This window comes from Neltuma alba, unplaced genomic scaffold (assembly GCF_004799145.2).
Source record: "Neltuma alba isolate B1F8T4 unplaced genomic scaffold, ASM479914v2 tig00010124_pilon, whole genome shotgun sequence".
In the NCBI taxonomy this organism is placed as follows: domain Eukaryota; kingdom Viridiplantae; phylum Streptophyta; class Magnoliopsida; order Fabales; family Fabaceae; genus Neltuma; species Neltuma alba.
The window spans coordinates 498,641-511,241 of record NW_021635075.1 but is presented as its reverse complement, the minus strand read 5'-3'; the positions used below and the strand labels follow the sequence as shown (position 1 = coordinate 511,241).

Below are 12,601 nucleotides of genomic sequence, written 5' to 3'. Positions count from 1 at the left end.
ATCCAACTATGTGCCTTGCACAAATTGGTCTTGAGGATGTTTAGAACAGTATCACGTTGGCTTCTTGTGAAACAAGGCGTTATACCAAAACAGGTGTGCAAAAGGGGATTGTGAAATGTCAAAAGGGGTGTCGTCTAAAGTTGTGTAGTGCAAAACAGGGGGGTGTCACCCATATACAACTTTGAATGGGCTCATACTAATGGCCGAATGAAACAAGGAGTTATCCATAACTCTGCCCAAGGAAGGAAAGTAAGCCCCCTATAGTGGGTAAGCAGAGAATAGCAATGCAAATACATTTCTAAACATTATTGAGTATCTCAGATTGCCCTCCGTTTATGGATGATATGTTGAGCTCATACATAGTTGGTGCCCTGTAACTTCATTAGTGCACACCAAAAAGCACTCGTAATGCTCTGTCTCGGTCTGAAACAATGGTTCCAGGGAGTCTTGTAATTTCACTATATTCATCAAGAAAACATCGACAACCATCTGGCTAGTGCAATTTCCCAGTAAAGGCATGAAATGGGCATATTTAGATAGGCTATAAGACCACAAGAGCAACCAAAGTACCCTTTGACCACTAGTAACCCGATAATGAAGTCTATGGCTATATCTTCCTAGATTCGCTGGGTGCAACTAAGAGACGTTTGCTTGTTGACAAACAAAACAACTTTGAATGAAGTCGCGTATATCACACCACATTTTAGGCTAAAAAATAGGGTAGCAATACAATGGAAAGTGCGTAGAAACCTCGAATGACCTCCTAGCTTCGAAGAATGAAACTCTAGTAAGATGCCGTTGATCAACTCTGCATGGTTAGGCAGTATCACCAAACAGTTTTTCCACATTAGATCATTATGTATAATGCAATAATATGGCAGCACTAGGGTCCTGGATCAACTTATCTTTCATTTGCTGGACCCATACTAATGCTCGTGCTTCCCCATAAACCCAGTCCATGAAAGTATTTTCTACTGTCGAAATCGCCATGTAAGAGGCTCTGGATAATGCATCGGCTGCCTGATTACATTTGCCTGGCTTATACTCAATGGTGAATTGGTAGCTCAGTAGTTTAGGCAAATAAGATTCTTGCTCAGGTGTTTGGATGGACTGCTCATTGAGTTGTTTAAGGCTCATGTGATCTGTTCGAATGGTGAACGGATGCCCAAACAAGTAATGACATATCTAGATATGGCCTCTATTATAGCATATACTTCTCAAATATATGCTGATTGTGCCTGCATCCGTGAGGATAGTTTCTTCGGGAAAAAAAAAAAAGCAATTGGATGATTGGCTTGACTCAACACTGGTCTAATGCCCTCCCTTGAAGCATCTGTTTCGAGCATAAACGGCTTGGAAAAATTCAGGAGAGCCAAAACAGGTGTAGTTATTAGAGCTTGTTTCAGATTCTCAAATGCATTTGGGCCTCATTCGTCCACAAAAATGCATCCTTGCTCAGTAATTTGGTCAAAGGCCCCATTATTCTCGCATAATTTAGGATAAGCCGTCTGTAGTACTCACTAAGGCCTAAGAACCCTTTCAGCTGTTTAACGTTTTCAGGTATGGGCCTATCTTGCACTACTCAATTTTGGCTCCATCCATCTCTACCCCATTTTTTGTGATACAATGTGCCCCCATATACTTAATTTTCTGACTACCAAATGAACATTTTGCCATTTTGGCAAATAGCTGATGCTTCTCTAGGTATTCCAAGACCATTTCCACACGTTGCAAATGCAATTCCCAAATGGTGCTGTAAACCAGTATATCATCAAAAAAGATTGTAACACCTCACATAATTATATCAATATACTCGATAAAATATTTAATTTAAAAGTCCATATATTTTTAATACTGCAAATAAGTCAAAATTTCAAAACATTTCTAACATCACTAAACAACAAAACTATTAAAGTCTTATAGTCATGGCAAAAAAAATATAACATAGCATGTGCTTGAGGAGCACAAAAGCCTTCACGGCTCACTCCATTGGTGCCTTCCCTTGATTCCTACTAGATCCTTCGCCTGAAAATTGTTAATATAGGGGGTGAGATCTAACGTCTCAGTAACTACTGAAATTCTAACCTATACAAGCAAATCATATATGATAAACCAAAAATCCGTTTATATGTGTGTATAAATATATTAAAAATCACGGATTTGAGACATCCAATTCAATTCATTATTTTTTTTTCTTCCAACAATATACCAATATCATTTTTCTAATATATCCAAAATAATGCAATATGATGCCTCCCTTATATCACCGTCCACCCTTATACCGCTGACTGGAGCCATAGGCTAACACATAGTCCGATAGGAACTAATCCATTTTACTGAATTATTCCAAGCTCACCGATACAAGAGATATATCCGGCCAAAGATATAGAGCTCAAGCTCGGACTATGGCTCCCCTCCTTTGTGAATAGGGAGGTGTCACATGTCCCACAACTCCAATGAATTCCCCCCAAAGGAAACATGGAAGAAGGGGCCCTGACAAGTGCCATCTACTGTGCACCGAGTGATGGCATACCACGTGGTAATTTTATATCCATGCAATCTCCTTCTATCCTTAGCCCAACAATGCATGTCAGATGCCAACAATGTTACATCATAAATACTTCCTCAAATATATTAAAAATAAGATAGCAATAAAACTTATATACCATTTAATAGCAATTCATGATAATTTCATAGCTATTAATATATTTAAATATTGAACATAATTACTAGCAACAATCTTAATAAAATCATGTAACATACCAAAACATTTATTTTACAGAAATCATAATATTATATTTCAGGAATATAATATATTAGTAAATCCACAATATAATCATACACAATTCACATGTACAAGAAAGAATTTTCAGAGTTACCTGGTACTCTTTAGCTTACAAATATTCACACAAGGATTACTTCAAAATCTCAAGGGTCTACAAAATTACACATAAATATTTATTAATAAACTCAGAACTACTCTAAAGCTACTCTAAAATTCTAAAACTACCCCTCTAAACCAAAATTACATAAATATATTAACTCTCCCAAATCTAGGCATTTATAATAGATATTATTTTGAAAATAATTTACATATAAGGCTATTTAAATTTAACAAAAGTATATATATATTTTTAATTATAAACAACTGTAGCTTTATTTAATTTTACAAAATTCTCAATTTATATTTTTCAAGCCTTCAAAATTATTTCAACAATATATCTTTAACTTATTCAATATTTAAGCCGATTAAAAACATCAATAATATATTAAATAACTCAAATAAATTATTTAACTCAAATTTAATCGGTAAAACATATTACAAGTCTAAATAACAAACTTTTCAACTAAAATCTTAGTTTAAAATTCTCAAAATAATCATTAAACAAAAATAAACCGATTAAAATTCCTTAATAATGGATCTTTAAATTTCTACGGTCATATATTGTCAAAACTCCATATTTACTCTATACTCAAACGGTAAAATTTTCTCTAAACATGATAATGAAACTAATAATATAAAGATATAAATATATAGGAAATATTCATAAAGAAAATATGATAACAAGAAGTAGTTTTGTGTACCTAAATGATCTCCAAAACCGTCAGGTACTCTGCAATTTAGCGCTCTCTCTCTCTTTCCTCTCAGCTTCTCACTCTCTTCTCTCTTCCTTCACTCTCTTCCTCCTCCGTCTCCTCTCCCCCTCTTTTATCCCCCTCTTTTATCCTATTCCCTTCACCATCTAACTAACTACCCCATCCCCCATTTTTCCTTCTTCAATTTAATGCACCCCCTTATTTCTTCCTCCTCCAATTAATTCATGCGCCCATGTTTTCTTTGTTCTTGACTATGCCCAGCTTTTCCACCGAAGTCGGTGGAAAGCTGGGTATATTATATATTTTTTTATATTAATATATTATATTATTTTAATTAATTGATTTCTTTTTTTTTCTTTTTTTTTTTTTTAAAACAGTATGTTACAAAGATCAACACAAATCATCGTAAGAATGGCGGAAAGATAGAGCTCATTAATGCCTGGAACGTAGTTTGGTGTGTTTGTAAGCCCGAATGGCATTACGAGCCACTCATACAGCCCTTGATGCGTTCGAAATATAGTCTTTTCTCTATCTAGGTCCTTATTAATATCTGGTGATAACCAGAATGTAGGTCTAGTTTTGAATAAAAAGTAAAGCCATGAAGTTCATCTAGTAATTCATCTACCATGGTATAGGGAACGCATCCTTCACGGTCACTGCGTTCAAGGCTCTATAATCAATACAAAATCGCCATGCTCCATCCGTCCGTCCTTTTACAAGGATTACCGGAGCTGAAAATGGACTTGCACTGGGTTGAATTAATCCTTCCTCTAGTAGTTTTGTCACCATTTATTCAATTTCTACCTTTTGACTGATTGGATAATGATACGGCCAAACCTTCACAGGTCCCGTGTTCGGCAATAATGTTATGGCTGGCATGCTCATGGTCCCGCAATGGGGGCAATCCACGAGGTTTGTTAAATACTACTTTATATTGTTGTAGCACACACAAAAAGTCTGTGGGTAAATCCTCTGGCCAATCACTATTCTTCACAGTGTTTTCATCAGTAGTTAACACATATAACTCACTGCTATGCCGTCCACATTAGTGATCCTTGTAACTGATGACATTGGGCCCTTAACACTGACAACCCCTTGTACCCTTTCAAACCTAAAGTCACACCTGACCGTCTTGAAATATTTCAATGGTAGAAGTGCTATAATTAGACACATGGGGCCCTAACGTCTCCAACCAATCGACACCCATTACCATATCTACTCCAACCACTAGTAGTACATACATTGTGGCAGGAATGGTCTGACCACAAATCTATACAGGAACGTCCACTACCTGTTTAACACTCTTCATGATTCTACAACCAATCCACCTAATACCCTCAATTCCTTTGCTGGCACTGCAGGTAGTCCAATGTGGTCTACCATTCGCAGGTGTAGAAAAGTATCGAAGCTCCCACCGTCTAACAATATCTGAACCTTCGTAGCATAATTTCATCACCATCGAACCAAATAGTAACAGCTCCTTGGGTTCCTCACAACGTGTGCAATGATAAATGATGCATCGGAATCTTGGCTTCAACTGATATACCCCTTCGTCCTCTATCAAGACTTCATCGTTTTCCTCCTCCCCTTCTCCTATAAGCATCATAAGCTGTTTATTGGGGCATTAGTGTGTCGGACTGAACTTGCTATCACACATATAGTATAACCCTTTCTCTCTTTGAATTTGCATTTCAGCCGGTGTCATTCTCTTTATCGGTGTTGAGTTTGGTGTGGGTAATAATGGTGGTCAGTTGGCCTTCCCCCCACTCAAAGAATTTCCCAGAGTCGCGATGTTGCCTCCTCCAAACACTGATGTATTAGTTTTGTGAAGGACTATGGTTGTAGTACGGGGCTTGGAATTTCTGACTCTCCCACTGGATTTTTTGTAAAGAGTCGCGCCAGTGCCATAGCACTCAAAACAGAGGTAGGATGCTGAACTAACACATCTCTCTTAAGCTCCAACAGTAAGCCCCCCAAGTAACAATCTAATAGAGCAGGTTTAGGCACCTCCTCCATGCGATTAGTGAGGGATATGAATTTGTTGTTATAATCATCACGAACCCTACCCACTCTTTGCTGAGTGAGTTTAAAAAGTTGTGCTCTAGCATAGTCAAACTTAGAAGGCCCATATTGCATTTCAACCATATGGGTCAAGGAGAACCAGTTCGGAATCCGCCCTGCTTTCTCTAGCATTTGAAACCATGATAGTACGTCCCCCTCGAAATGAACTGAAGCAATAAGGATCTTTTGCATGTCACTCGCTTTATAGTATCTGAAGTATTGTTCGGCCTTAAAAAATCCAATCCAATGCATCTGTCTCGTCAAATTGAGGAAAGTCCACCTTCATCGTCTTACCAGTGTACGAAATATAGTTAAGGGGGCTAGCCCCTAAATATGTTTGGTTGGAGGGACTCCTTTATTGCAAAGGATGAGGCTTGTTTATTTTGAGTACTCAAACTGTCCATCTTCTTCGCCATCGACTGTATCAGACTCTCCAGCTTGTCAAATCGTTCATCTACGTGATCAAACTGATCCTTGGCTTCATTAACAAATTCATTGGTTCTTCACACATCCGCTTGCGGCTCTTTCAACTGTGTGTTCTTGGCCATAGTCCTCTCAACAAAGCACAAATCCAATGTTATCTTGCAAGCAAATTAATATTCCTTGAGATATTCTATTCGAAAATCAGAATTTGCATTCATATATCATTCATCAACGAAATATGTAGATTACAATCATAACTGCCATAGCAGCATGCAAATACAGATAACAGAAAATAGCCACAGAGTATTCAAAGGGAGAGAGAAATGTCAAAAGGAAGGGTCCATCAAAATCATCCACACCCTGCTACTAACAAACTTTGTCCCTTATACTCACATGTCACCTTCCAATTCCCTCAGTTTCCATGTTTTCTTCCTAACTCGCTGGCTTTTCTGGATTTGGGCCGACGTATACTCTGGTTGTGGCCCCGTTGGTCCAATTTCATTGCTTGTGTTCATTACACAATATTGTCCCACCTCGTTTAAAAACTAACATTACCATTAAAAATTAAAAATTGCATTAACTATTAATATTTTTGACAGTAAGAGGCCACGTTGCTCTAATATAATGCTTCTAAAATAATCTTGAACACAAAAAAATTTCTAGGATAATATTGCTTGAGTAAAAACTCGTCAATAACAGAAATATTGCACACAATATTGACCATAAATAATTCCTTTTTCCTACAAATTATAGCTCTCGCACAATATACAGATGGGAAAATATGTCAAAATAGACAATCATCAATGTATACTTAAATGTATAGTATATAGCCAAACATAGTAAACAATCATCATCGTATGATCATAGGACCATACATAGTAAACGAGAAGGCAAGCATAAAACAGAATTGGCAAAATATTAATGAACGCTTAATGACAGATTATTGCAGAGAGACTGTGTAGCCTCTTATTTTTATGAGCCAAAGTGTGTACACACACACACACACACACACACTTAAATGAGGCTACTGAGCATATAGGGAGGGCTGATAGTGAATGAGTTGATGGCTTGGAAATAGGTATCGGCCGTGGACGAGGAATCGGTGGCGGAACCTGCGGTTTGTTTGGCTTGATTATTATCGATTCCTTCGTAATTAAGAGCTTATAAAGTAGTGATTTTTCTGGTGACTTGTACGCAGCTGGTTTCTCCATTGCAGTCATGGAAATTGGTAGTACCTTCTCAATAGGTGGCTTTTCAATGGGCGGTATGTCAAAAGGGAGATCTTTTAGCAAGGGTTTTTTCAGCGGAAGAATCCCCAAAAGGTGGCATATTTTCAGATACTGGAGGCTTATAATAATTTACGAAGCTAGAAGTGGTGAGAAATACCACTCCGAAAAGAAACACTAAAAAGTGCTTGGAGGACATATTGTTGAACTTATAACTTGTGTTCGCAGTGCATATCTCAAATTAGGCATTGCAATATAATTTATAGTGCAAGTAAGAAGGGCCGTTGATAGGGATAGATATTGTGCATCCAATATATTATATTAATGGAATGCATTTAATAAAAAATAATGTTAAAAAATAAAGTCCGTGTGTGTGTCTTTTTTTTTAAAAAAAAATTTTGCATGTATATTTTGTATCGCTTAATCATTGACGTAAATATTGAATATATATATATATATGTATGTTTGTATATATATGTTTATGAAGTTATTTATCTTTCACTATTTTAATGAAGAAATGTATTTCTTACTTTCAATGCAAATATAATAAGTTTATATAACACGTATACGTGTTTATTATTGGTTGATTGGTCTATGATATAGATATACAATATTTGAAAGAGAGCAAAGTGTAAATTTTATAAATGATATAATGTTTCATATAATATTTGTCATCTCCTTCCGATGTAATAACATATGCGCCACTAGATTTCAACGTGTACATAAATAAATAAATAAATAAATAAATAAAAAGTTACACTTCAAGTAGAAGTAGAGATGAATGCAATGTTATGACTTTTTTTTTTTTTAAGTGAACCAAATTATTATTCTTATCCGTAAAAACGAACACGTAATTATTTTTTTAATTCTTTCATTCACGTCAAGTCATTTTCTTATTATTCACTTATTGGCCATTCGTGTAGAGTTCATTGTTTTTAATTATCATTAATGCATTTCAAATGAATATCATAAAATGACTTCATAATTAATATTTTCTTGCCACTTGTTTTAAATACGTATTTGAGCTTTGTTTAAATCATCACTGATCATCTTTAATATATACTACTCCTCCAATTCTAAACATATGAGTAGAGCCATAAAAACAGGCTAAGCCTAGCTGGCCAACCTATTTAAACCCTTTTAAGTGAAGGATTGGGCTTATATTTTAGAAGGTTCAAAAGAAAATTGAGCATAAAAGAACTAGCTCTATAGGACTTAGAAATAAAAGGGCCAGCCTGTTAGGGTCAAAAGCCAGCTCTTTTAAGCCTGCCTATTTTTTATTATTATCAATATATTTATACAATTGTGAATCCATCTTTTATAGACAAGTCTTAACTAGAAAAATATTTAGAAAAACCAATACTTAGGCAAGATAATTGAAAAGAATTAGATATCTTGAACTCATGGAAAAATAGTTAAAATTAATTTCTAATTTTTTCAAGAATGACGGCTAATATTCTTAGTGTTCCAATCACTATAGTAACTAATAAATCTTCTTTTACCATCAATTCACATGTCTTAAGAAAGTACAAAAATTTTATTATTCTAACAAATGTTCAGGCTCTCATTTGTACTCAAAACTGCTACATAGCTTTACTTTAGATGAGGGTGACGGAAACTTGATATTTTTATCATTGATGAAGAGCCCACTTGTAGGGAAGAGCAATCAAATATTATTGATCTTGATGATAGTGATGAAAATAAAAATAAAGATAAATAGATAATAATCATGTTAATGTTGTTAATCTTTAGTTGCTTGGTTTTTATCTTTCTACTTTCCCTGTTTCATTTGGTTTTAGTTTTTTTGAGTTTGGACAATAGTTTATTGGTGTTTGATGTTTTTTTTGTTTATACCATAAGTTTATTTTACAAATATTTATAATTTGAATAAAAAAATTTAAATTTTTTATTGTTTTATTTTTATTTCAAAATAACTTAAAAGAATTTAAATTTTAAAAAATAACATAAAAAGATCAACCTTTTTAGGCCATGAGCTCGGATGTCTAAGGGCCGAGTTTTAATAATCACATATGACCTAATTACAGAGTTTATGACCTAATTACATATGACCTAATTACAGAGTTTTAAACCCTGGCCCTTATTGATAGCTATACATATGACCTAATTACAGAGTTTATTTTGATACTAAATTTAAGACATTAATCAATTTTATCATTTTTTACACTAATTTATCGAACTCATAAAGTGATATATAATGTAATGCTATTTTGGGAAGATCACGAAGCTTTTTTTAGAACTAAGTAATTTAGTTAACTTTCTTGTTCTGCCCAAATTAATTAAATAAATTTTTACATTAAAGGAAGAGAAGCATATAGATGTTCTTTTGAAATATAAAAAGAATATAGATTTTATTATTTACCTCAATTATCAACGGTTTTTTTTTTTAAAAAAAATACCTCTTCAGTTTAACATGAAGGTTAATACTAAATGTTTTAATCAGACTTTAACATATGGAGATTGTTTAATTAATGCCATCTCAAACAAAATAATAGTCCGATATGATCAAGTATTATTATAACACAAAATATTATCCATGTCTAGAATACATCATGGATTTTGAAAGGGATCGAATAAGGGGTCTTAGCAAAATAATTCAGTTGCATGTAACTGTAGTTTGATTCCTTTAACAAATAAAATATATAATCTAAACTAAATTAAATTAAAAGTGAATAATTAGTTTAACTTAATAAGTTATAATTCATCTTACTTTCCTTGTATTTTGAAATTAATATATTGAACAAGCTAAATAACAATAACGTCGAGTTTTTGAATTCGTAATATCATTTCATTTCATAGAAGTTATTATAACCACAGCCAAAAAGTAAGGAAAACAAAATCAAATTACAGCCTCACTAAGGATCTGTTTGGCTCAATGAGAAGAAGGGGAGGGGAGGAGAGTGAAAATATTTTAATATTACCTTATTTGGATTTATAAAAAGGGAGGGGAGGGGGAGTTTTAATATTACCTTGTTTGGTTCATGAGGTGAGGGGAGGAAAAAATATTTTAATATGGATAATTTTGCCCTTATTTTGTTTAAGATATGGACATAATGGTCACAACATGACAAAATATGAACATAATGGTCACAACATAGCAAAATATTAACCTTTCCCTCCAAATCCTCCCAATTTTGGAGGGGAGGGGAGGGAAAATTTTAAGGGAAAATTTTTCAAAATTTTCCGTCCCTAAAATTTGTGTGTTGCCACACAGGAGGAAAAAATTAAAATACTTCCCCCTCCCTCTCCTCCCTTCCAAATCCCTCATACCAAACACACCCTAACCGACTTGGATATAAAGGTGGTGTGAATGATATGAGATCTCAGGTGTTATCTTGTTATATATTTTGTTTATTTTGTTTATTTATGATTGTTATGTATTCTATTGAAAAAAAAAAGATTGATATCATATTTAGTCTCCAAAATCTGATCTGATATCTGAAATTTGAACTTAGTAGTTTTGGTCCTTGAGGGACCAAAAATACTGTTCCAAACACAAAATCTTTAAGCTGAGCAAAAAGAAAATCAAATTTCAATGATCAAAATTAAAATGATGTCTGAGTTTTAAAATTAAATACATTATTAAGCCAAAAAAAAATTCACTTAGGCAGAGCCTTGGAGGCAACAAAGAAGTCAATTCATTCAACCCACCTCTATTAAAGTGATAAAGCCTAATATATGCAAAGCCCGGTCCATGAGGAATTGAGTCAGAGGCATTATATATGAAGGATTCGATGTGCTTTGATCCTGTTTATATAAGGTTTCAGAGAGTGTATTTTTTTGACCAGGGTTTCAGAGAGTATATTGTTTTGTCCTGTTTATACGTAATGTTATTAAATTACCATCAAAACATATAAATCGATGCCTTGAATCAAATTATTATTTTATAAGTTTTTCAGAATTTTTTTCCTAATATACATTCCTCTCTTTATTTTTCTTCCCATTCAAACCAAGGATAAGTGCCAAAATATGCTAACTAATCCGTGATCGACAGTTATCTAAATATTAGTTACAATGTTGATTACGCATATATAATTCTTTTTTGCTACAAACTATAGATGTCGCACATTATACTGCTGAATCTGAGGGGAAGCATGTGAAAATAGACAATCATCAATGTACACTTAAATGTACAGTCCAGAGCCATACATAGTAGACGACAAGGCAGCTGCATAAAACAGAATTGGCAAAATATTAATGAACGCTTGATGACTGATTATTACAGACTGCAGAGAGACTGTGTAGCCTCTTATTGTTATGAGCAAAAATATACTTATAATCATAGAATATTCTATTTGTACCCATTTGATGAACGAGAGGCTAGTGAGCATAAGGTGAGTTCGATAAATTTGTGGTGGTTTCTTCGGGTTTTGTGGCGGCGGCGCTGGCTTAAATGGGTATCTCAATTGGCGGTGAAGGACTAATAGGTGGTGGCAACGGTGGTTTGTTTGACTTGATTTTTATCGATTCTTTCATAATGTGAGGCTTATAAACTAGTGGTTTCTCTGATGACTTGTATACAGATGGTTTCCCAGTTGCAGTTTTAAAAATTGGTAGTGCGTTCTTAACAGGTGGCTCTTCAACGGGTTGTATGTCAAAAGTGTGATCATTTAGCAGGGATTCATCAGTGGAAGAATCCTCAAATGAAGGTATATTCTCAAACAATAATTTTTCAACAGGCGGCTTACAATAGTTTGCAAAGCTAGAAGTAGTGGTGAGAAACGCCACTCCCAAAAGGAACACTAGAAAGTGTTTAGAGGACATGTTGTTGAACTTATAAGTTGTGTTCACAGTGCAAATTACAAATAAACTATGCATTGCAATATAACTTATAGTGTAAGTAGGAAGGGCCGTTGATAGGGAGAAATATTGTGCATCCAATATAGTAGTATTATATTAATGAAATGCATTTAATAAAAAGATAATGATAACAAAATGAAGTCCTTGTGCGTGCGTGCTTTTAGTTTTTTCGCTTTTCTTCTTTGTAACGGTTAATCATTGATGTACATATTTAATATAAATTTTTTTGCCAGCAGATATTTAATATAAATATAAATATATATGTTTATCAAGTTATTTTTTTGCTTTTTAATGAAGAAATGCATTTCTTACTTTCATTGCAAATATAATAAGTGCATATAATACGTATATACGTGATTATTATTGGCTGATGATATGTAAGTATGTATACATTTTATAAATGATATATTATTTCACATAATATTATTTGTAGTCTCCTTCCAATGCAACAACATATGCACGACTAGATCTTAACT

At 34.1% G+C, this 12,601-nt stretch overlaps 1 protein-coding gene across 1 annotated transcript; it reads right to left on the bottom strand.

The window, feature by feature from the left end:
• Nucleotides 1-11,714: 11,714 nt before the first annotated feature.
• LOC114754250 (repetitive proline-rich cell wall protein 2-like) lies at nt 11,715-12,089 on the bottom strand. The gene has a single exon (XM_028943038.1). The coding sequence runs from the start codon at nt 12,087-12,089 to the stop codon at nt 11,715-11,717; it is 375 nt and encodes a 124-aa protein (XP_028798871.1).
• Nucleotides 12,090-12,601: the final 512 nt, after the last annotated feature.

What these genes read in the sequence shown, in the direction of transcription:
- LOC114754250 (XM_028943038.1), bottom strand. Translation starts at nt 12,089, where the DNA reads ATGTCCTCTAAACACTTTCTAGTGTTCCTTTTGGGAGTGGCGTTTCTC.